Raw genomic sequence first — 26458 nt, 5'->3', positions numbered from 1 at the left:
TTGGAATGTCAATACAAATCGTGGTTCTTTATTTTCTTTAAATTGTGTCCATTTGTGTGTCATGATTATTACAATGAAAACATTACTGTTTACACCCTTAGCGTCGAGTGAAAATTTCCAGTTAAACTTGATGCAATATTTTACTTTTTATTTCTATAATTTTATACGGTTTGCAGTTCACTTCATTTGCAGAAAAAAATAATTGTTTAATAGTCTATACTGATAAGTTTAGATAATAACCTTGTGTCCCTTCTCCATATTTATTGGCCCCTATGCTTCCATTTTGGCAATGGAATGCGTAGTGATTGGCTGATCACTCCCCTCCCCCACATCTTATCGGGAAAAATAACAATTAGTTTAAAGAACTAAGGCTGCAATTGGCTAGAATATCTGCATTCAATTCTGTCTGAAGCTATATGACATTTATATCCCTTCAATGACCTACAACTCATTCACATTTCCTGATCTTGAAGGGGGAAGTTAACTGGGGGAAAAACATTCAGTTTACAGTAACTTGTGACAATGGCCCTTCTCGGAAAATTACTCCAGATAAAAACAAAAATACAAATGTCATGCAACTAAACAAAACACTTCTCCCTTATAAGAAATAAACATGTCACCCCCCCAGACCATACTTGTAAATTAACACAAAATACTTGACAAAAAAGGTAGCACAGTTGTGGACCCTCTGGGCATTGGCACAGTAGAAAAGCAGTGCTTGTGTAAGGATGTTCCAGCAGAAGGTGAGTGGTTAGAGGRGGACAAGGGTTTGAGGCGATATGTTGATAGGGCAAGTGGTTCAGATGGGAATAACAGGGAGAGTTTATAATCAAATGGTGGTCCCATTCCAAAGGGAGACATAAGTAGGTAAGAGTTATTACCCTCACCACCTTCATRTGTGTCCCAGTGGACACCAAATATCACCGTAAAAAGGGTTCAGAAAAAGAGAGAAAAGCCTCAATGTATTTAAACGCTTACGGCTAAACAGCTAGCAGCCAAAGAAAGATCATAGGAATGGCCTCAAAACACAAATCACACCTGAGCTGGAATGTGAATATTACAAACCTGTRAGACACTTAAGATGTGAGTGCTTGAGTAAATGTTGCCCTTTTAAGACTAAAAGAATGCTATGAAGAGGCTATAAAAAAAAAAGATATAAAAGAAAAAAGGAGGGGGGATGCTTATCAGAAGAGCATCCGCAGATACTGGGGTGGAATGTGGGAGAGGCGGTCAGCCATTTTGGTCTACTGGGGAGAAATGTTTGGCTAGGTGTGGACTGAAGAAAGTGCTACCTTCACCAAAAACAATGAACAGCCCCCCCACCCCCCCGCTAAACACAGTCAGCCAGCACAGACAGAGAGAGGGCCAGAGGTGAGGTGGTGGAGGAGCCAATAGCCACTCAGAAGCTGTTGAGGTCCTCCAGGGTCTTGTCCAGGGTGGCGTGGATGTTGACATTCTCCTCCTTGGCGTTGGCTAGCGCATCTGTAAATCACACAAAGAAAGAATGAATGTAAGATAAGGATCCTCCTGATGGTGAGATGAGGACGTAGGAGGCAAGACATTGAGATGTTAAAGTGGTGTTTGAGTTTCCTAAGAGGTCTACTACACTATAGTGGAGCAACGCCAAGGGCAAAACCATGTCAATCGACATGACAAAACCTGATAGCATCAAATCAGTACATGACTACTTTGAAAACAATAAATCACATACATAAAAAAAAAAAAGGATAAACAAGGAATGAGTTCAGCTGTAGCTGACAGAAGAAGTAAGACATCTATTTCTGCAACTAAAAAAGATGGTATAGCACCTGGTCAGATATTGAAGTTGGAGATCCCCCTTAATACCAGGGGTCAACAAATATCAGAAAGTGCTTCCTGGTAATTCTAGCAGTACCTCAAAAGGGGAACTTAGACCAAATCATAACTTTTGAAAACAACTTCTCTATATAGTGACAGAACCAAATTTGTAAGCCTTAATCTGTAAAACAAAACCCGGGGTGACTAAGGTAAATTCTATGACATAGCTTCATAATTCACAAGGTCTCCATAGAGCAAAGAGAGCCATGTTGTATGCTATACATTGTGGAGGTTTGGAATCACCAGAGAATAATTCCCTATTTAACTACAGTATAAGTCACCTTGAAACAAACACACCCCGAGCTACTGCATGGCCTTATTTAGCTCTGACAGAGTGAGAACGTGGCAGAAATTTGTAGCATGACGAGATCTACTCACACTAACGTTAGAACATTTAATTTTAAAAGTCTGACCCGTCAGCCACATTTACAATTTAGGCCTTTAGCATACACCTTTATCCAGAGCGACTTACATTCAACTTCAAAAGCAAAGTATTTACTTCAGCACATTTCAGACATGGAATGCAACACAATGTSCTTTACAGAAGAAAAWATATATATAWAARMKSWRAWATWTWTAWAARMKYWRAWATWTWYMMCAYAACAAGATTTTCTTTTTAATTACAAACTCAACTAAAATGCACCCTAAGGAAAAGCTAAGCTAAAAATGTGTTTTAAGATGAGGGAAAAATGTATTCACCTTATTTGTTGGCCATGTAACAATTGTTTACTTAACGAACAGTAAGATCTGTCCTGCTAATGCTCTAGCACCCTGTAGCTAGTCTGGGTGTTGAGGACATGGGATCTACTAGAGATAGCTTGAAACTGACTTGTGTTGGTGATAAAAACCTAAAAGCTAGCATTCTATAGACAAGATGTGGTGTGTGTGACTCGAGATAGAGAGCCTGGAAGAGTTAAGAACAATGCCTCATTGTCTCATCTTCCTGGCATCTGGGAAACTAAGTAAAAGACCATCCTGTGTAGATAACCAAGGTGGCTTATGGGAAGGTTAGAAGAAGTGACTGACTAAGCAATCTTGGTATCAGCTATATAAAAAAAACTAAAGGCTAGACTCTCAGCCTAACAGTCAGTCAAGACTGGTGGGCTGACGGTCTCATTATTGCAATAATTAATCAATATTAAATAAAGATAATTGTTTGAAGAAATGACCAAGACTCTCTCAGTACTGAATATTCACGACAGATATTAGATACGTCCACAGTTTCAGCACCCCTCAGGTTCTCTGGCAGGCTATTCCAAAGGCTGGGGKYATAATAACTAGAGGCTGCCTCTCCATGCCTCTTGGTCCTAGGCTTCAGGATAGTTAAAAGGCCAGTGCCAGAGGACCTGAGAGACCTATTGGGTACATAACTTAAAAGCATGTCTGACATGTGTTGGGGTGCACAATCGCAGATTRATTTATAAACCCAATAGAATCTTAAAAATATATTCCAAAACTCAGGCAGCCAGTGCARAGACCTTAAAACCGGGATAATGTGTGCTCTCCATCTGGTCTTGGTCAGTACCCGTGCTGCAGTATTSTGTATGTTTTGCAGTTGACCAATGGCTTTCTTGGGTAGACCAGACAGGAGAGCATTACAGTAGTCAGACCTGTCAACTTAAGGTAGTGAAGACAACCACGTCAGTAAAAACATTCCTCAAAGCAGCCATCAAAGTCAGTGCTAGTAAGGAAACAAGTCCAAGTGCTAGAGTAAGAAAGTAGTGGGGTTTTATTTTGCTTGCTATGAACATGTTTTGTACTGCCTGCATGGGACAGCAAGTGTTATATTTATATTACTTTAATTCACAGCATATTGGTTGATATGCTAGTATGGCTATCGTCGCCAGGTTTCTCAACACGTAGCTTTATTTGGTATTCATCACAACGTTAGGTCGGTAATTTACTAGCCAACRTTATCTTAACTTTGTCTTATTAAACTGGAAAGAGACCCTCCATAAAATCTTGGCTGGCTTGAACAAGAAAAATATTTTTAAAAGCATACTAGCAAAGTTAGCTAGCAATGTATTCACTCAGCCAGCTTCTGCTTAAAATTTGTAGCCAACCTAATTATATATTTTTTAACTTGCAGTAGCACAGTCATGGTGCAYTAGATGGAAACAATGACTACATGCATACATACCAGTCAAAAGTTGACACATCTACTCATTCAAGGGTTTCTCTTTATTTTTCTATTTTCTACATTGTAGAATAGACATCAAAACTATGAAATAACACATGGAATCATGTAGTAACCAAAGTTAAAATATATTTTATATTTGAGATTCTTCAAAGTAGCCACCCTTTCCCTTGATTACTGCCAAGCTCTCTCAACCAGCTTCATGAGGTAGTCACCTGGAATGGTTTTCAATTAACAGGTTAGCCTTGTTAAAAAATAATTTGTGGTATACAGAAGATAGCCCTATTTTGTAAAATACCAAGTTCATATTATGGCAAGAACAGCTCAAATAAGCAAAGAGAAACAACAGTCCTTCATTACTTTAAGACAGGAAGGTCAGTCAATGCGGAAAATTAAGAACTTTTAAAGTTTAAGTGCAGTCGCAAAAACCATCAAGCCCGATGATGAAACTGACTCTAATGAGGACCGTCACAGGAAAGGAAGACCCAGAGTTACCTCTGCTGCAGAGGATAAGTTCATTAGAGTTAACAGCCTCAAATTGCAGCCCAAATAAATGCTTCAGAGTTCAAGTAACAGACACATCTCAACATCAACTGTTCAGAGGAGACTGCGTGGAACAAGCCTTCATGGTCAAATTGCTGCAAAGAAACCACTACTAAAGGACACCAAAAAGACTTGCTTGGGCCAACAACAAAAAAACAAGCAATGGACATTTGAAAGGTGGAAATCTGTCCTTTGGTCTGATGAGTCCAAATGTTATTTTTGGTTCCAACCGCCATGTCTTCGTTAGACGTAGAGTAGCTGAACAGATCTGCACATATGTGGTTTCCACCGTGAAGCATGGAGGGGGTGTGATGTGGGGGTGCTTTGCTAGTGACACTGTCAATGATTTATTTAGAATTCAAGGCACACTTAACCAGCACAGCTACCACATTCTGCAGCGATGCGCCATCCCATCTGGTTTGCGCTTAAAATGGGACTATCCTTTGTTTTTCAACAGGAAAAATTACCCAACACACCTCCAGGCAGTGGAAGGGCTATTTGACCAAGGAGACTGATGGGAGTGCTGCATCAGATGACCTGGCCTCCACAATCAACCGACTTCAACCCAATTCAGATGGTTTGGGATGAGTTGGACAGCAGAGTGAAGGAAAAGCAGCCAACAAGTGTTTAGCATGTGGGAAGTCCTTCAAGACTGTTGGAAAATCATTCCAGGTGAAGCTGGTTGAGAGAATGCAAAGAGTTCTCAAAGCTGTCAAGGCAACAGGTGGCTACTTTGAGGAATCTCAAATGTAAAATATATTTTRATTTAACACTTTGGTTACTACATGATTCCATATGCGTTATTTCATAGTTTATGTCTTCACTATTATTGTACAATGTAGAAAATAGTAAAAATAAAGAAAATCATGGAATGAGTAGGTGTGTCCAAACTTTTGACTGGTACTGTATATGTACGGACAAAGCCATCAATCACGTGACAACATTGATTTCTATGTGAAGACTCAATAGTGCATCAGTCAAATGAAGTCGGTTAAGATGGCATCTCATTGAGACATAGCATGCGCAATTTGTGCTAGTCCAGGAAGAGACGTTGCAGGCTAGCTCAGTGCTGCCCTCATTGAGTAACTCAAGTTGAAGGCCGACCGGGGTACTGATGGCTGCCATTAGAACTACCTTATGTTGTGAGCAATTAAAAAATATATATATATGTTCAAGGACATAAATCTGGTGTATTAGAAGCAATTGGTACCATGATTTATTATTTACACGAAGATTGACCTTTTTCCATTCACTAAAAACAGGGGAATCCCGTTTTCTGCTAACAATGCCTGGGGTACTACGGTGAGCCTTAAACTGCCAATGCTTAAATGAGAGCAGGGGAGGGGGTCAGTCTTTCTCCCCTGGATGGAAACAAATCATTTGGTAATAATTTACTTATTGTCTACAAAAAGAAAAAAAGTAGCCTAATATACATTTTATTATATATTTAACAGACACCATTTATCTCTGCTGAAAAGTAGGTAACCTGCCTTTTCAGGGAAATTTGATACACAACTTTATTTTAGTTGTGGGTCTTGTGATTTATTTATGGAATGGCTGAATGAGTGGATGATATTGATATACCAAGACTTTATGGCAATGTTAGTAATGCTTATTCTGTCAATCTGCGATTTCTACATACATTTTTTGGACTTTTAAAATTGATAGGCTAAACCTATTGATTCTTGAAGAATATAACTTATGAATGCCTCATGAGCGTACTATAGCTGGCGTACCTCATAACCCAAAATATAAGCTTGCTTGTTTGTAAACAATGTAATTGTAAATAACCACTAAAGCCTCAAAACATGGTTAAAACTATGATTTTTACATCATGGCTGGTCAGTCTTGACGTCCATCACTCGGTCTTATGATTTTGAAAGTGGTTGTATTTCTCCAACCTCATCCCTTTATTACCCCTTTTTCCTCCCCAATTTCGTGGTATCCAAGTGGTAGTTAGTCTTGTCCAGTCGCTGCAACTCCCGTACGGACTCGGGAGAGGCGAAGGTCGTGAGCCCTCAAACACAACCCCAGCCAAGCCGAACTGCTTCTTGACACAATACCCGCTTAACCCGGAAGCCAGCCGCACCAATGTGTCGGAGGAAACACCTGGCGAGCGTGCATGCGCCCAGCCCGCCACCGGAGTCGCTAGAGCGCGATGGGACAAGGACATCCCGGCCGGCCAAACTCTCCCCTAACCCGGATGACGCTGGGCCAATTGTACACCGTCCCATGGGTCTCCCGGTCGCTGCGACAGAGCCTGGACTCGAACCAGGATCTCTAGCCTTAGACCACCATTGAATATTGTGATTTTTTTGGGCTATAATTATGCTATGGTAATATTATCCCACCCCTAATGCATTTATGTCAAGATAGCAAACATAAGACTGTAATAAAAGGTTGTGTATTTAGTTATGGGTGTGTAATGAATTCTGTAGATTTAAGTCAATAATTACCAAGTTAATATCTTGCAYTATGACAGTCATTGCTCAGTCGACTCATTTTGTGCAACCACAGGCATGTCATTTTGATGTCATTGAATAGTCCATTTTAGGCATCTTGTCAAACTACTTACTGTAGCATTAGCTGTACATTGACAATGATGTGTGTACTGATACTGTGTTTGGAATACCAACACTGACTGAGCTAGTCACTATTACAGGCTTTTCCACTTCAGTAACAAGGATGAGTGAATTTATCTACAAATAAACATTCCTGACACCAGGTCACATTAAAAATACAATATTTGCACTACTTCAATAATTAGTGCACTGACCAGGTTAATGTTCTACCAGCATATCTTTTAGGTTATTTTACAAATGAAAAAAATTCTATATTTGCAAGTTTGTATACTTAGTTCTCTGACAATGTARTAATTGCACCTGCAAATCTGTTTTGAGCTTTCCTCTTTTGGGYCACTTCATAAGACGTGACTCAGAACGTGTGAGAGAAAGGTAAGGGTCTGTTCCACACCTGTAATCTAAGATTACACAAACCTGGTCCGCAACAGTGGATCGTCTTTGAGTGATCACCAGGACAGATTTAAAAAATGTGTGTGTCTGAGGGTGTTATGCCTTTGGTGCCAATTCAAGAAGTGCAGCAAAATCTAGCCTAACACTCACAACGATTTTAAGTACTTATTGTGCCCACAGTAATGCTTGTGATAACATTTTCTTGACCAGAATACCTCCACTTAACCCCTTATTCTCGGGGGGGGAGGGGGGGTGCATCAGACAGCATCAGACTACACTGACCCACCTTCGGTGATGCATAGTGATGCAAAATGCATAGTGGAGCGTAACCAATGAAACCCAGACAGCGTGGACAGCCAAAAACCAGTGAACATAGAGAGCACAGACAACAGCCAAGGCATTCTTTTTCCCCCTCTTCATTAGGTACAGAGAGAGTCACAAATACAGAGTGTGTGAACATGAGTTTGTCAGAGACTGAGCAGTGCAGTACAGATAGGAAAGGAGTCCAGACAGATGGACAATAAAAGACAGACAGTAACACAGAAACTCAGCCAGCGTGCTGGCCGCAACTGGGCCAATGACAAAGGGAGATGAGAGAACAGTCCAAAGAGAAAGGAAGAGACAGGCACTGGTGACTACGGGGAGGGTTTGGGTCTTTCTCTCTAGAAAGGAAAGGGGGGGGGGGGGAGAGCACGCAACCATTGTGGCAGTTCAGGCAGACCGAATTCAGAGTACTGGGTTTCCAGAAATCTAACGAGTCCAATTTATCTGAAATAGAGACGGAGCAATGGCAATTTAACACTTCAAATAATACTGACACACCATGGTTATTGTCGTCATGGGGGTGTAAACTCACAGCAAGCCTGCAATCCATGCAACTCCAAAACACACCATGCATGACCGGAATTTAAGGGCAACTCCACCAATTTTTCAGCCTYGTTTTCATTATCTCCAGCACAACACCAGTGTCAACATGTGAAAACAGMGCATTTAAGTTGTTAAAAATGTTAAAGTTCTACCCGATGATAACATCAAAAGTTAAGTGATTTATGGTGACGTGGAGAGCAAGAAAATACTCTCCCTTKGGCTAGAACCTCGCTGGTGTGTTTTACTTTTATTAAACCTGTGATAAGCATCATTTTTTTAGGACCTTTAACCACAGAAATGCTCMATTTTCACATATGTAGACACTGGTTTGGTGCTGGAGATGAATGATGTTAAAGTGGCGGAATTGCCCTTTAAGTGTATTACAGTAGAAGACTGGGATACTCAAACTTGTAATTGAATTAGACTGAAAGAAATTGGCCAACTAAACAAGCAGATAACATACACACAAGCTGCAAATCAATAGTTCCAAATGGAATCCCTGACCTAGACTAGAGTCAAGCGCATTGATTTCCATAAAAATATAATATGTCCACGGTTACATGTGATAGTGTGCGAGCCATATCTACATAAAGTCTTAGTGTTCGTGTCTTGTGTTGTGCCGTTGCCAAGGTGACAGCTCACATCCGTTACTTTGCAGAAGTGATTGATAAGATATAAAAGGGGAAAGTTAAAGGTCTCTGGATACGTTCTTCTCCCACTGCAGATTTACTTGTAGCTACCATATGCTTGTATCCATCTACAATATGTCTATCTCTAGAGTCAGAATAAAATGGTATGTGTGCATGGAAGTGTGTACATGGTAGGCTATGCCTCAATACATTTTCCAGCAAACAGCCAAAGGCTACCAGAGCACATTCCACTACAATAGTTCCCTAGCAACTCAACTTGTACCATCCCCTTATGACAGTCTGCATACTGTTACTGAAGCATACTGTTATTAACACACTCCAGTTCAACCCACACCACAACAGGCATCTAAATGAGTATTTACATGGAGGTCATGTCATTGAGGGCATGGTCCAACTCCTCACTAATGGCTTTGTACTTCAATTTCTGTGCATAGAGCTCATCTGTGGGCGCACAGAGGGGGGAGAGGAGAAAGGGATGAGGAGAGATGTACACCAAGGGGGATGAGAGAAAGACAAAGCCAGAGAGGGTACAGAAGGGAGAGTACAGTTTATAACACCTCATAACAGTACTGTGAAATTACAACAATGTGGAGAGTGAGAGTCCTACCTTCCAGGTCATCAATGGTCTTTTCCAGTTTGGCCACTGATCTCTCAGCAAACTCAGCACGGGTTTCAGCCTAYGGGAAAWTAACAAGTTTATTAAACCCACCACAGCAATACAGGCACATATCACAGCATCAGTCATCAACCATTCAGAGATTCATGATAGGCGTTTCTGGGGAATCACCTCTTTGAGTTTGTCGGTCAGGATCTTGATCTCCTCCTCATACTTGTCCTCTTTCTGGGAGTACTGTAGGGGACAAAGGAAGAGAAAAGCCAATCAGAGAACCACACGTTTGGGACACTAGGGAGTCCTCGGGCTTATTCAGGACAGCACAACAGARCKTTCGCATAGAACAGCCATGATTCTTCTGTCATGTAGTAGAAACATGGCGGGAYATCTGCGACTGTAATTAGGAACAGATACTGACCTGCAAAGAAACCCCCTGGGAAGGGGGTTGGCCTACAATTAGGAGAAACAGATTCTTATTATTCCTCATTCCTTTTGAGTACTCAGTCTGGTCATAAGCTTTTGAATGTGGCTGCTGTACGATGAGTATTTGTGTTTGAGTCGAAACAGGTTGCCAGTGGCAACTCTACCCACTCTACCACCACAGACAGAAGGGGCAACCCAGACAATTTGCRGGGCTATCCGTTTAGAATGTTCACCACCAAATATGGTAGCGAGAGGAACTCCAGTCGAGGGTAGTGAGAGGATGGAACTAGGTGAAGCTGGGCCGACATTTGTACACAACTAGAATCTGTTATGGACACAGTGCACAAAGTTTTAGTGACCTGACGCTTTGCCAAAGTTAAAAACGTGCTTTGTTGGGAGTGCAAGGTCGARTTGAGTTTGTGCACACGCGCACTTCAGAGGGAGCGTTCCCTAATGGAAATATGCTACAACGCACCAATAGGATCTCACTAATTCGTGTTTGGCMCACCTCCTTGCTTGTTCTGCCCACTATGCTTAATTTGCTCCCACTAAACGACACAGATAAACTCTTTGGTTAGTTATAAATATCTTTGCTACCACCTTTGTGCGGACYGAGCTGCAACAGTGCAGTGGGAAGGCATGGGCTCATCAAGCTGTGAAGCTTTTGAGAGAAGGTGTGTAGACTGAGTGTGACTCAACATGCCTGAGGAGTTAGAGCTTGACCGTTTTTCTATCTGTGCAGCTTTCAATGCAGCTAGAGTTTGGGTGGGAGAAAAAGAATGAAAACAAAAACAGGCTTCTCGTCAGATGACATCATTGGCAGACACTCGTTTGGCAATGGGAGTTTGCTGAAAAGGCCTCTTTCTCTGAGCTACAGAGCACTGGTGTTGTGCAGTACAGTGTCATCACCCTAGAGGGGGGGGGGGGGGGGGGGGGGGGGGTTTAGGCCAGATGTGGGTTTGCATTCTTGCAGCTGCAAAGTCAGGGTGTGGCCTCTTATCCAGAAGACCTTAAGGATTACACCACAGCAGACAAYCACCATGCAGACTCCCTCCCTGCCCTGAAACACCTTAGTTAGAACCAGTCCTGGGCCCTTTCAGATGGGAGAAAGAAACAGATGTTCAGGATTGAGGAGTCCCCGGTGAGCTGGTTTTGATGCCTGCTYATATGTACTTCCTCGTTCCACTTTAATGGCAACAGGAGCGAACATCTGTGTGTCTGGATTTTCCTCAGGGTTGACGAGCGTTCTAGAGCTGTTAGAGTACTTGTCTACATTCCAGGCAATCTAACGTCTGACTTCGTTGTTGACTGGGAATTTGTGATGCTGGCAGTTTGATCGGTCGGTTCATCCAAACAGAGACCAAACCGGTTCTGGGGGATGTCTGAAACACAACTGACTTGCTGAGGCTGTGGGCGTGACACAATGCCAGACACCATTACAAGGCAAACAGGTCTGCCTCTACTTTRATTAAGTAAGTTGATTACACATGGCATTAGACTAAAGACAAGCATTCTGTAGCATATACCAGTACACATGCTTATTAAAACATTAGAGAATACTTATCCCTTCTCAAAGGAAACCAAACATTTCAAATTGAGGTTATGCACAACATCCAGGKTTATGGTCACCATATTGTAGTTAAAGACATTCACCAGCAACACTCATTTTCCATTCCCCTCATTTCAGTTCAATAAGGCTTTGGAGGGTTTTAGGTGGTCAATGGACCTGTAGTTGTCTCCAGGACTGGCCTGGGTGTAGTTACGTTCAGTTCCAAACATGCAGGGGTTTTCCCTCCCTCCCTCCTACCTTCTCAGCTTGGGCTTCCAGGGACTTTAAGTTATTGCTGACATTTTTCAGCTCCTCCTCCAACTCGGCGCATTTGCTGCAGTATTTTGTTTTTTTTGCGGTTCATTTGGGGTTGGGGTTTTAACAGGGTGTGGGAATAGGGGGATGAGGAAGAGGGTGGGTAGAAGAGGGAGTAAGGAAAATGAGGACAAAGGTCAATGGATAAGGTGGGGGGTAAAGACGTGACAATGAACAGGGGAATTAGAGGGTGGGGGGTAGAGACAGACGGACAGATTTACAAAGAGAAAAACAAGGAGAGAAAGGCATGAACTTTAACCTCGGAGGAATGGGACCCAGACCATGGCCATTCTGCTACAAACTAAATAATATCCCAACAATACAAAGCATAGACTTATCATACAAATCCCTGATAAACCAAGGGAGAATGTTTGTGGTCAAATACTCTTAGTAAACTTGGAATATGGAGCACCTGTAGGTCTCGATAAAGCTGGGTAAATTCATGCGGATGATATGCAGAGTTTGAGAAGTGAAAATGAGCACACACGAGAAGGGGAAAGGATCACGGAGGCAGCAGCTATACAATTACAGCGGTCAGTCATGCAGCCAGATGAACGCAGGAATTTATGTTAGCAAGGGTAGGAGGACTGAAAATCCCCGTGAGCATTCCTGGTCCTCACAAACCAGGTTCAGAGGGTCGTGTTTATGGACGTCTGTAATGAAGACCCCAGTCAGACCCTTCGAGGGTCCCCATAAGGCACCATTCTGTGTCTTGTAGTTGGTAAGAACAGGGAGAAAGTACCTTGTCCTCAGAGGCCTGCAGGCTCTTCAGTGATTGGTCGAAACCCCTCAGCTGCTCCTCCAACCTCCGGGCGTTGCTGTTAGTGAGTGGGGTGGGGGGGGTCACATGACACAGAAGCGCATGCAGAAAGAGCGAAAKAACGAGAGAAAATGGACAGAGACAGACATAAGATAGAGGGAAACAGAAAATGGTAACCGACAAAGGGACATGTCGGTATGGTAAACCCACGACACATGCACGCACACACACACGGGGAGAGGACAGATTGGATATTGTCATGGTACTGTTATGGCATTCCCACTTTTATGCTAATGATAACGTGCTAGTCCAGACATTAATACATATTTCAGCTATACTACAGGTAATTACAAAAGTAACAGTATCGTTCTGTTGCATAGTGAATGCAGCAAAAACATAAGCACCTCCAGTTCACTGTTAGGTAACAACAAATCTTCAAAACATGTAAAAGTAACATAAAAGTGGATGTGCAGTTCCTACTAAAGTGACGAGAGTGAACRCGTCATGCAAAGCCGTGTTGGGGCCAGTTAAGTAACGCCATGCAAAATGGCCCATCGTGGCTTTAAACTTACTTCTGCAGTGTAAGAGTGAGGGAACTGGTGGGTGTATGTTCTGCTACAAGCTTAAGCGGATGCAGTGTGACTGTAGGTGAGAGGTACAGTGATATATATAAAATCATCAATGTGAGAAAGTGACTCACCCCTCGGCCAGCTCCGCCCTCTCCTCTGTACGCTCCAGATCACCCTCAATGATCACCAGCTTACGAGCCACCTGTAGGGGTAGAGAAGAGGCAGAGAGTGAAGGAAGTAAAACATTTGAAAAGAGCAAGAGAATGAAAGTGGTGATGCACGGTCCAAGACTTCTTCAGAAGCCACATCAGAGCCTTGTTCTAGATGTGTGACGTGTGTGTGTGTGTGTGTTGGGGGGGGTCTGATGAGCTCACCTCCTCATACTTGCGGTCGGCCTCCTCAGCGATGTGCTTGGCCTCCTTCAGTTGGATCTCCTGCATCTCCATCTTCTCCTCATCCTTGGAGGCCCTGTTCTCAATMACCTTCATACCCCTGAGAGAAAGGAAGGTAGAGAGAGAAAGATGGGCATGAGTGTCAAAAAAGTGTTTTGGCCTTAATTACCATATTACACAGTGTATTGCAGGCCTTAGCTTTCTGCACAGGAAATACTGTAGGAAAGAAACCGGTGAGCAGATATCTCTGTATAGTCTGGTGGCAAACTAACTATACAGCTCTCCTCTTCTGCTGATACGTGGTGTCAGGACCCTATTATGTATGCCAGATCRGAGGAGGGGCACTGATACAAAGAGGTCAGGGGGCAGTGTGTGTGAGAGAGATTCTTAGCCTATATACACAAACTTGTTCATTACCCACAGGGTACACCCTCAAATAGGCTACTTCCAGCTCACATCCACCAATGACCTTCTCCCAYATATCTGCTTTAAAACCCTGACAGGAAGTCAAAAGCCTCCCGCTTAGAGAAACAGGAAGTGACATCAGAGGAAGTGAGTTGACCCGGTGAGAACTGAACACCACCTTCACCCATTCAAAAAAAACACACCTCTCGCTCTCATCTGCAGCTTTCTCTGCTTCCTCTAGTTTCTGCAGAGCGGTGGCCAGTCTCTCCTGGGCCCTGTCCAACTCCTCCTCAACCAGCTGGATACGCCTGTTCAGAGAGGCCACCTCAGCCTCAGCCTGGATGGGGACAGAGGTTATTGAGAAGAAATGTACACCATAAGCTCACAAATGCCCTTTGAGACACCTCTTCCAACAAAGACAGCACATCATGACATACCGGTACCTTTAAATGACGATAAGGATATATTTCACACCACCTCAACCTTTGATATAAAGGATTACAGAGTGACGTAGCCTACAATCCCACAACACACTGGTAGAGTGAGAGTTACTATGACATAACAAATAGCAATCCCACAACAACCATACTCACACACACAGGCCTGTTAAAGGACACACCTCTCCCTCTGCSTGTATGCATGGGTGAGAGAGAAGCAGCACTCTCCACTGAACTGGAACAGAGCTGGGAAAGTGGGAGTGTGCTCTGAGTCTTTGTAATGGACACCAACCCATCACATTTCATCACCATAAGAGTTGCATACACTAATGCACACAGCGAATCTCTCCCCAATTGATGTGGCCATGAATGGCACTAATTGGGCACACCAGCCTAGATAACTGTGCTGCCTACCCTGGATGGGTTGGGTATGGAAAAGCAAGGGAGAGAGAGAATGCACTGAGACGGATGAGGGGAAGGTTAAAGCACTTAAGAGTGAATAAATGTTTTAGTGCCTTGTAGAGAGTAGCCTGGCTGYTCTCACTCTCCATGCCTTGAAGCAGAGGAATAATGCGGTGTCAGAGAAAGAGAGAGCGGAAGACAAAGAGCAGTGAGAGAAGGATAGGAGGCTTATTAAGCCTTAGATAGCCACAACCAGATGGCCAGATCAGAAGATGGACCAGAAGGAGGCTAACACTGACACAGCTCAGTATATACTGCAAAGCACATTGAGGATTAGGACTGTCTGTTACTTGTAATACCTCCATAGTCAGTTGCTAAATTGTATGCATGCACCATCTAGTAAATGTGGATGAGACCAAGCATAAATGGGTAAAGCGTTTGACCAACCATAGAGCTGGGTGCCATGATCCTTCTGCCACTGTTTTCAAATACTGCCCAGGAGACGCTAGCATGACGACCATAGAATCATGTCAGCAAAGAGTATCAGAAGCATTTAGGTTGAAACCACAAACTCTCCTCTATGGCTTTGGGTAAGACCATCTGTCAGCTGAAAATAATGTAAATCTAACGCTGCAATATTGAGACACACAGCCAACCAAACTAAAAACAGAAGGGGTGCATAAGCAATGACAGCACCTTTCAGATGTAGATGTATACGGCTACACTTGATTAACTACCCCTACTACACACAAACACAACCTGCTGTGGCTGCATGAAAGAACGACTTCGGAGCACAGACAAACCCCGGTTGCCATGGCACTGGCATGCAAGTGTTTGACAGCCTTTACGAAGGAAGGCCCTCAACGTAGGCCAGCGCCATAGAGATATGCAAATCGGCACCCCCTCAACAGCCCTTGCCCCCTCCGGATCCCTCGCACCCTTGAAATATTTCTCGGTCACTAAAAGAAAAGAGTGCTATTAGTTATCTACTTCCTGTCTGACCAAGAACATTCTGGAGGTGGTATTTTGCAGCCATGGTGGTGGATGTATGAATTAATATTAGAGGTCGACCGATTATGATTTTTCAACGCCGATACCGATTATTGGAGGACCAAAAAAGTCGATACCGATTATTGGAGGACCAAAAAAAGCCAATATCAATTAAATCAGACGATAAAAAAAAAAAAAAGATTTGTAATAATGGCAATTACAACAATCCTGAATGAACACTTATTTTAACTTAAAATCTATTTAGTCTCAAACATGTTCAATTTGATTTAAATAATGCAAAAACAGTGTTGRAGAAGAAAGTAAGTGCAATATGTGCCATGTAAAAAAKCTTTAACGTTTAAGTTCCTTGGAGGTTACTTTTAACATGAGTCTTCAATATTCCCAGTTAAGAAGTTTTAGGTTGTAGTCATTATAGGACTATTTCTCTCTATACCATTTGTATTTCATATACTTTTGACTATTGGATGTTTTTATAGGCACTATAGTATTGCCAGCCTAATCTCGGGAGATGATAGGCTTGAAGTCATAAACAGAGCTGTGCTTCAAGCATTGCTAAGAGCTGCTGGCAAACGCAGGAAAGTGCTGTTTGAATGAATGCTTACGAGCCTGCTGCTTCCTACCACCGCTCAGTCAGACTGCTCTATCAAATCATAGACTTAATTATAATATAATAGGCACACAGAAATACGAGCCTTAGGTCATTAGTATGGTCAAATCCAGAAACTATCATTTTGAAAACATTTATTCTTAGAGTGAAATATGGAACCTTTCCATATTTTATCTAACGGGTGGCATCCCTAAGTCTAAATATTGCTGTTACATTGCACAACCTTCAACGTTGTCATAATTAGGTAAAATTATGGCAAATTAATTACGGTCTTTGTTAGGAAGAAATGGTCTTCACACAGTTCGCAACGATCCAGGCAGCCCAAACTGCTGCATATACCCTGACTCTGCTTGCACTGAACGCAAGAGAAGTGACAATTTCCCTAGTTAATATTGGCTGCTGACATGAATCTTTTGACTACATATGCAGTTTTAAAAAATATACTTGTGTATTGATTTTAAGAAAGGCATTGATGTTTATGGTTAGGTACATTTGTGMAACGATTGTGCTTTTTTTGCGAATGTGATTTTGTTAAATCACCCGTTTGGCGAAGTAAGCTGTGATTCGATAAATTAATTATATGCAACGCAGAACAAGCTAGTTAACCTAGTAATATCATCAACCATGTGTAGTTAACTAGTGACTACGAAGATTTTTTATATAAGATAAGTTGCTAGCTAGAATTAAACTTACCTTGGATCCTTGCAGCCACATGGTCTTTTTTATGCCAAAACTCACGTAACAGGTGGTCAGCCTGCCACGCAGTCTCCTTGTGGATTGCAATGTAATCGGCATCCAAAAAGGCYRATTACCGATTGTTATGAAAACCTGAAATCGGCCCYAACTAAAATTGGCCATGCCGATTAAATCGGTCGACCTCTAATTAATATACTATTCTAGACTATTGGAAGTGAGGAGCATGTGTATGCATCTTCAAATTCCTCTATGGAGAACACTGTAGCGCAGAGACATTTCAGCTCTAGACCTGAGAATGAGGTGTCTAGTTAGCTTGGTGGTGTTTAGTGTTTGTACACGCCTTATGACCAAGATGCAACATGATCCGAGTCTTCAGAGGAGCTTATGTAATAGAGTAGTAGCATTTCTGAATAGTGTAGACTTCCAGAAGGCTGAGTCAGMCAGGTGGAATGATACAACATAACTCCTTCAGACTAGGCCTGATTTATTCTGTGGGAAAAGGGCCAAACATTCATTGTCAGGTTGTCTTTCACTTAGGTAACACACACAATTTTAGTTGTCCGTTGTCATTTCCTCTGACAAAAAAAAGCCCCACCACAATCAGTTGGCAACCACACTTCCTGTGCACAATAGTAGAATGACTCCACGGGCTTGCGCTCTGTCTCACCCGCTTCCAAAGCAGGCCTCTGTGCTAGAGTATAACTGTTGACAGAGAGACCCTCTCATTTTAAAAACTGACTGTCCACTGTGTAGGCTATTTCTTGCAGTCAAATGCTATGGAATGGCCTTACATATCCAATTATTGTGTTGCATTTGTTTTGCTCCAAATAACAGTAGCACTTGTGTACCTCCTTGAAAAAGACACTGAGCGCATATCTGTTGACCAAGTTAACCTCGAATTTAACCACAGAATTACATCATAGAATTACAACTGGGGCCTGGGCCAAAGTAGTGTGCCATAAAACCGCAATAAATGTTGCACTGTGTGGCAACCCATCACTAGCTACTAGTGAGCTTAGAGGAGGAATTTGGCAAGTTGTTGAGGGCCAAGCATTTGAAATTCCAGTGAATGGGGAAATGCAGGGACAACGGAAATACAAACTATTCAAAGCATTTGACCGACTTTCATCTTGGAATTAGCATTGCACAAATAATACATATCCAATCAATGAAAGACGCAAAGACCTTTAGGTACAATTATTCTTAAGATAGTTGGAAATGCAGGACKCTCATAGAGATGGATCGAGGACCCATCTTTGTATCTGTGCCATTATAGTGTCTGCAACAGCATGGGCTGCGCCAYAGACGGATTGGTTGTTAACCAACAAAAATGGACAACTATGGGACAAAACAGACTGAGTTGGCTTAGATTGTTGACAACGTGTAAGCTATATTTGGTCTCCAATGATTTTTGAAAACAAATGCATGTGCACAATGAGAACTTGTCTCAAATACATCGTTACAGATTTTTGGTTAGCTAGGTAATTTCAGACATATTAGCATTGACATGAACACCTCAAAACAAGACATGGTATCAAGAACATGAAACGAGCCACTTACGATTCCCCACATGACAGTTTGTCATTCTTGTTAGCAATTTGGCCATCCAGAATAACAACAAGCTAACTTCTGCCCCAACGAAGCGCACACGTCGTTCGTCAAGTGGTCAGCTAACCCATCAGGTAGCCTAGAGCGTCAGGCCAGTAACCGAAAGGTTGCATGATCGAATCCCTGAGCTGACGAGGTAAAAATCTGCAGTTCTGCCCCTGAACAAGTTACCCACTGTTCCCCGGTAGGACATAATTGTAAATAAGAATTTGTTCTTAACTGACTTGCCTAGTTAAATAAAGGTTCAATATAAAAATATATATATATATATATTTACATGTAATATATTGAAACCATATGTAACAGTATAGCTTCAGTCCCTCTCCTTGCCCCTACCTGGGCTCGAACCAGGGAACCTCTGCACACATCGACAACAGCCACAAGCATCGTTAACCATCGCTCCACAAAAGCCAGAACAACTACAAGGTCTCTGAACGAGTGACGTCACAGATTGAAACGCTATTAGCGCGCACCCCACTAACTTGCTAGCCATTTCACATCGGTTAAACATATCCATTTTAAAAAGTAGTCACTTTTCTTGTGTTTAAAAAAATTGGAAAGCCAATATTGGTGRTTTACCGCCACCTGTAGTGCTGGAGTCCTGAACCAAATATTGTCTCATTTATTGTGGCCTCTTGATGGCTGTTATATCTTAAATCCATTTACAAACCATCGCACCCAATTTGAATAAAAGGTGCTGATCATTGGCTGATTGCTCCCAACCCAATGYACTACTTTAAAATGACAATGGCCATGCTAAAACTGGTTAAATCCATGATGTCTTCTCTCTCTCTGAGGACGACAGGTAGCTGGGTATCTGATTTAGCACGAATTTGTCAAGCTTCTTTCACCTCCAATATGAGGCTATTGGACTGAGCCAGCGGAAGAAACCGACAATAGGTGCTAACGGTAGCCACCCAGCCAACTGACTAGGGTAGGGGGGTCAGTTCAAACTGTACTGGAAAGTTSCCATAGCGTAACAAATCAATGCATCTAAGACCTGTAACTAGCACCTAGATAAGTCAAAGCCTGAAGTTGGCAGATGCCGGAAGGTTATTGCAACGTTACCTGTTCCCTTGACCGCTTCTCCTCTTCAACCTGTCTTTGCAAAGTCTCGGCTCTTTCCTCGGCTTCATCCGCCTGTTGCTGCAAAACTTTAATTTTTCGCTTCACTGCCTCGATGCTATTGGCCATTTTCTTCAGTTGATTTAATTCGATAGGTAACTTGCAAAGATTGAAAACGCGTTTCTAATAACTAGYTCGTGTAGGAYGCTAACGTTAGTCGTYCCAGTTCGATTGGTTGCAAGCTGGCAAACGTCGTTCCCGATGCGATGTTTTCCCGAACAGACACAGCAACGCCCCGCCAACGAGTCCAAACTGGAAATTAGAACAGAGCTTTGTTTCTTTCAATCTAACGTTACTCAACACTGTAGGGAGTCAGYTTATAGTCTAAATTAATTCTTACCGGCATAAAAACGTCAAGTAGTTCGATTGATAACTATGCCGAATGAATCAATTAGACTAGCCTAAAAATTGTAAATCAAAGTTTTCACCTCGATGTGTCAATGTACACAGTGAGACAGCGTCGTTAGCTAGCTAGCGGCTACAGTAAMTGCTATAGGTTCGAAAGGCAGTTCCAACAAGATGAATACAAGTAGTATTTTCCTTTTAAGCAAAATGTATGGGCGATGGTTCCAGTTGTCTATTGAAGATGAATAAGCAAATTGCTAAGAATTTGGAGCAAAGTTGTGCAAAAAAAAAAAGACGGTTACTCTCTCCCTCCACTGTTCAGTTGCCTCGTTCTCTTCTCTTCCTTATTTCAGCAGACAGCACGCTTCCGGTCTACTCCGCCCTGTCAAAGGGGAACTGACGCCTTATATATTCCCGCCACCTGGATCATTTTTACTTTAACCAAATGTTAATTCAATAAAGTTCTCCAACGCAAAGACAATGAAACAGTAAACACAAATTGTCATATTTAGAGCTAGCTAGTAGCTCAACCTGGTCTCAGAATTGTTCGTATTATTATGTACGTAAATCCGAGACACTYCATTTAGTATGAAATGTTATTCCATATGATATGTATCAATTTATGGATGTCCGTCACCCATTTCGCATGATATGTTATGAATTACAATTTGTATTATATGTTACGAATTAGCTAAATGTAAAACATTTTACGAATTTGCAAAACATACAATATGTTGTGAATTTTCAAAAAGTACAATATGTTACGAATTAGCAAAACGTATGATATGTTACAAAATCTAGCTAGGTGACTAATGTTAGGTAGCTGGCTAACGTTAGCTAGGYTACTGGTTAGGGTTAAGTTTAGGAGTTAGTTTAAAGGGTTAAGGTTACAGAAATGATGAGCTAAAAGGGTTAAGGTTCGGGGAAGGGTTAGCTAAAAGGGGTAATGTTAGGGGAAGAGTTAGCTAACATGCTAAGTAGTTGCAAAGTAGCTCAAAAGTAGTAAGTAGTTGAAAAGTTGCTAATTATCTAAAATTATAAAGCTGTCTGTGATGAGATTTGATCTCGCAGCCACCTTAATTTCGTKTTTGCCTTAAGCAACCATCTGTCTTATGTAACCATACCAAATGTAACATATCATACTAATTTGAGTGTCTTGGATTTACATTTAGTATGTTACGTCTAGTCTATGAGACCAGCCTGTAACCCACACACTGGGCATAGACATCAATTTAACATCTATCTATTGCACGTTTGTTGAACGTACTTTCATTGAAATGACATGGAAAYGACGTCGATTCGACCAGTGTGGCCAGTGGGTAGCAATACGGTTCATCTGAAGCAATATCTTTACTCTTCAGGATTTACTTTTGTCACTATAGGTCTAGGTCCTGTCTGCAGTGTATTGTCATGGCCCAACTCTTCCAGGCACTCTTGGCTGGCTGCCCTCAGCTCACAGGGCCATCTGTCCAAGCTGCATATGCCAGCTGGCCAGGCCATTATCTGGACTGGAAGGCAGTGAGTGGTTTTATTTAGCATAAAGAAGATGCATACTGCCGTGTAATGCTCTGGCTAATTGTGAAATGTGTTGGCTTGAGACCCCTGCTTTTAGCCCATGCTCAGGTGACACATCTTGCAGGATATAAATGTTGTACGTGATGGTTTTAGTGTATGTAAAGATTCATTCCCTGGTATTCAATAGATGTGAGATGGCTTAAATTGCGTATTACTACTCTTTTCGCCCCATGTATCCAGAAATGTGGTGGTCCATGGGTGATGTCCATTGACATGTACAAATATGAAGTTGTATGTGGACTTGAGAATGGCTTGTCTAACCACTATATGTTCCCATGATTACACATACTAGCCAGTATTTGGCTGAACCAGTACCTGGGTTTGAGGAGATTATGAATATGACGATATCTCCTCTCGTCCAGGATCCTTAAATTCAAATTAAAAGTCCCATTARCAAGCGCTGCAAACTTATAATGTCAAAATACAACTAGTTGGAGAGCAACTATCGTCATTACTGCCGTTACCCACGGTATGTGCTTCCAAAAAAGGTCTGAATAAAAAGTATCTATTGTTTTTTACCAAGTTCGCGTGTGCCAAATCCATCTTCGGCACCTGCAATAAAATCACTAATTGCTGCCACGCACAAGTCGGCTGATCCAGCAGCGCTACTRTATCCCAATATATATATATTTCTTTTTATTTTAAACTTTTTTGGAAGTACATACCGTGCGCAACGGCAGTAATGACGATAGTTGCTCTGCAAAACTCCGAACATATTTTGACATTATAACGTTTGCGGAGCTGGTTAATGTGACTTTGAATTAAAGGATCCTAGGCGTCAGAGGAGATCTTGTCATATTCATCATCTCATCAAGCCCAGGTACTGGTTCAGTTTTTTGGGGGACATATGAATCACGAGTGGCGTTGCATTTTATTTTAAATGTAAGTTATGATTTTGGTGGTTTCTGTACAGCACTTTGAGATATCAGCTGATGTAGGAAGGGCTATATAAATACATTTGATTTGATTTAAATCAATTAAATAATCAAATGATAATTGGATACTGGATRAGTTCTTTTGATCTGCCTTTGTAACTCTAAGCGGACAGAGCTRTGTTAAAAATACTGCAGTTGATCTCTTGGTGGTTTCTTATGTATCTTGTCATTTAATGAAGGGTCAGGAAACACTAGCAACTCCATTAGAAGATAAAGYAATGTGTGCCAGCCACACGTCTCCCAATAGAATGTTCCAGGAAAGATTATCTCAACAAAGAGCAAGCCAATCATTTGAAACGCATCCCTAATCCTCAGTAAAGGAGCAGTGGACACCCCAGGACTCCACAGTGGATTACACCAGTCTGGGAGTGTCAATGACATTTGAACCCGAGTAGTTTGAAGGTGTAMCGATATTAATCGTCCCCACTACACTCTCCCTAGTCACCGGGAACACAATGATGACAGGAGTAATAACAGCAGTGACATGGCGACACTATTAGCACTAATCCCCCATTGGGTGCAGAGCAGAGGGGAAGGGGGGCTTGTAGCCAGCTGGCTATGCAGAGTGACACCCTGTCTAAATCAATTTCACCCCCTCTTGGATGCCGAGAGGCTTTGCACTGAAATGCCACTACAGGGGGTGGTGCTTGCCGGTTGGTGGGGGAGGAGGAGGGGGAGCAGTATATATTTTATGGCTGACCCTGGATGGCCATTTTGCTTTGTGTTGTGTGGTTACAGAATGCCACACTTCAGGGTTTGTAATAGCCCCCACAGTACRTGTAGATCTCTCCACCTGACTGTGAATGTCTCCTGCCTCACTAATGTCTTGTTGTGACTCTGTCCCTCGAGACTAACTAAAGACTGAAGGGATATTCTGTCCTGGCAACTGAGACCAAAAGTCATGACACTATGCCATTAGATTGTATGAGATGCCACACGAGCCAGGGCATAGATGTTGTGTTAGTCGCTCTGGATAAGAGCGTCTGCTAAATGACTTAAATGTAATGTAAATGTTATCTTTATCCTCACTGCGGATTCTGGCTCCTCTCAAGGTCTCTTACTGCTTTTCTTTTTCAGGGCCTATCTACCACATGGTATGGACCAGCAGGGGGGTTTAACAGCATTGTCTCTATGGGTGCATTCGTAAATTCACTCTGGAGTTCCCAAGAGCGCTCAGAGTGCGCGTTCATAAATTCAGAGCGTTGTCAGATTGTCCGTTCGTAAATTCAGAGCGTTTCGCTCTCGGAGTGTCTCTGGCCGAAGAGTAGGGTTGATCTGAGCGTTCTGGGCTCACAACGGCATTCAAGCACTCAAGATGACTGGCTAAAGTTAGCTAGCTTGCTAACTACTTCCAGACATAAATGAGAGAACACCTCACTCTGACCATTTTACTCACCCTCGCAGAGCTGGTTTGGCTGTTATCCAGAGCGTTGCTGACTGTAACGTGTGCTGSTGGCAACAATTTAATTAAGCTTTTTTGCCGATGTTTATTGACACCGGCCACATTCAACGAGTGTTGGGCGTTCGTAAATTCATCAGTTATTCTGCACTCTGGCACACTCAGACGAGAGCGCTCTGAAATCAGAGTAGATAGCAGAGTGAATTTACGATCGCGCCCCATGACAGTGTCTGTGTAGACATGGCCTTTACACACACCATGCCCCCCCCCCCTTTCCTCCGCCCCCACCATTCTGACCTCTCCTGTTTTAAACCACATGGTATTTTGGCATGGGAGAGCCTTCTCAGGGCTTTGCCATAAGAAGGCAAGCTATTAGTATGGCAGGTGGACATGCTATATCAGGGGAGCGCTTCCCTGACAAAACCATTTCATCATTATCAAGGGACAGATAGGAAGAGAGGGATCCAAATAAGGTAGAGAAAGGGTGTGGGCCTGACCTGTGTATGTGGAAACTAATATGATGGGAAGAGAGGCCTTGTTTGTATGTGTGGGTGTGAGAGGGCAGTTTGTGTGGTGTGCTGTTTGGTGTGCCAACGGAACTTACATCTGCAGCTTTCTTGTCTGCAACCTCCAGCTTCTCCTGGGCATCCTTCAAGGCCTCMGAATATTTGTCCAGCTCATCCTCAGTCCCCTTCAGCTTCTTCTGCATCTGGATCAACGCATCGTCATGCTGACGGAGGGAAAGAACAACAGACAGGGAGGAGTGGGAAAGAGAGAGACAAACAGGCAGAAAGAGAGGAGATGGAGAGACAGTGAGGAGAGGACAATAGAGCAAGGGAGAGATACAGTATGAGAGGATGGTTAAAGGGAAGAAACTCAGAGTAAGACAAGCCAAGATGTGTGAAGACCAGGCTATAGAGTGGAAAGAACCACACATACAGTAGCAAGATGTGAGAAATAGAGGTCAACATCTCAAGGTTTACGAAAACATATTTCTGTAGTACAAAACCATTAATTGAAGTCATTGGGGGAGATTAGAGCAAACAATCATGTTAGATGGCACATATTTCCAGCTTCGGTTCATTACTTAGTGAATAAAACTATTTTGKAATGTTATGTATAATGATTGGTCGCCTTTGATTAGCAATTGATCCCCAACATCCACAAGTATGAGTAGCCGAATGAATGTGTTGAGGGGTTACAGTGCCAATGCATTGTGGGTATTAATATCCCCAGGCTCTCAGCTTTCATCCCTGGACTGCTGTGTAAAACGATTGCCTGTACTTGTCGTTGTTCCCAACCCTACTATTGGATTCCAACTTGAGGACAGCTGTCACTGTCAAGAAGAATACCTACACGCACAGTCTTATTATAGATTATGGAGCTCTCTGGAACACGATGATCACTTTAGGATCCGGATATAATGTCTTCATTTGTCTTTTCCTGTGACTATCTGTCAATTAAGTTTAGRCATTTTTAAAGGCTCCTGGCTGTCAAACTTGGATTTGTCATTTGGATATTTTTTTCTACGTTTCGGTAGAAATACCAAGATCATTTGTTTGCATTCTTCAAACAACTCTGACTTAAACTCCCTAAATATTGTTATCATTGAGTAAAAACAAAAAACATACACATAGTTAATAAATATGGTATATGCCATAATATATATTAACTTGAAGAATAGTTATTATAATTTATGTTATTTATTGCTAATAACATTTAGTGTGAGCATAGGTTGCTTGCCTTCTCTAGGTAATGATTATTCGATTCAGTGTTAACAAACCAATTTTGAATTTGAGCTCTATTGTAAGGCCTCAAGATTAACCTTCAGTTGACCTCCCCTAACCAAGGTATGGTTAGCATCTTAGCAATTGTTGGCCTACTTGAGTTAGCAAAGTTAATCAACTGTGTGTGAGTTAGCATCACCTAATTAATTACTAACTAGAATTATACTGAGAATACTAGGCTAGGCTAAGCTAGGCTAGGTGTCCCCACCTGCTTGCTCTTATCCTCAGCTGCCTTTTTGTCAATCTCGGACTGGTCAGCCGCTTCCAGAGCAGTCTCCTTATCCATCTTCAGCATCAGCATCTTCTTCTTGATGGCCTCCATATTGCCGGTGTTTGGTTAGGCTCACGAGGCGAATAAATAAACTTGGATGTCTTTCTGTCGGAGGGCTCAAGGAGGATGAGTTGGAGCCCAGAAGGAGATAGGGAGAGATAGAAGGACAGAGAAAGGGGTGAAAAGAGAGAGGCCAAACTCAGATTAT

At 42.3% G+C, this 26458-nt stretch overlaps 1 protein-coding gene across 13 annotated transcripts; it reads right to left on the bottom strand.

Annotated features, from left to right (window-relative positions):
• Nucleotides 1-6: 6 nt before the first annotated feature.
• On the bottom strand, nt 7-26458 carry LOC111950280 (tropomyosin alpha-3 chain). 13 transcript variants are annotated; one of them, XM_023967723.2, is made up of 10 exons: nt 26188-26458; nt 24797-24922; nt 14256-14389; nt 13630-13747; nt 13387-13457; nt 12669-12744; nt 9814-9876; nt 9634-9703; nt 9389-9467; nt 7-1482 (listed from the first exon to the last, which is right to left on the bottom strand). In XM_023967723.2, exons 1-10 carry the CDS (start codon nt 26299-26301, stop codon nt 1341-1343), a joined length of 993 nt encoding a protein of 330 aa, XP_023823491.1. In that variant the 5' UTR covers nt 26302-26458; the 3' UTR covers nt 7-1340. The 13 variants fall into 13 exon arrangements, with proteins under 13 accessions (XP_023823491.1, XP_023823492.1, XP_023823495.1 ...); XM_023967724.2 differs by lacking the exon at nt 12669-12744 and adding an exon at nt 11870-11945; XM_023967727.3 differs by lacking the exons at nt 24797-24922; nt 26188-26458 and adding exons at nt 19882-20190; nt 20279-20646.

This window comes from Salvelinus sp. IW2-2015, linkage group LG23, assembly GCF_002910315.2.
Source record: "Salvelinus sp. IW2-2015 linkage group LG23, ASM291031v2, whole genome shotgun sequence".
In the NCBI taxonomy this organism is placed as follows: Eukaryota; Metazoa; Chordata; class Actinopteri; order Salmoniformes; family Salmonidae; genus Salvelinus; species Salvelinus sp. IW2-2015.
Note: the sequence above shows the minus strand (reverse complement) of the source record. Positions and strands in the feature narration are given on the sequence as shown.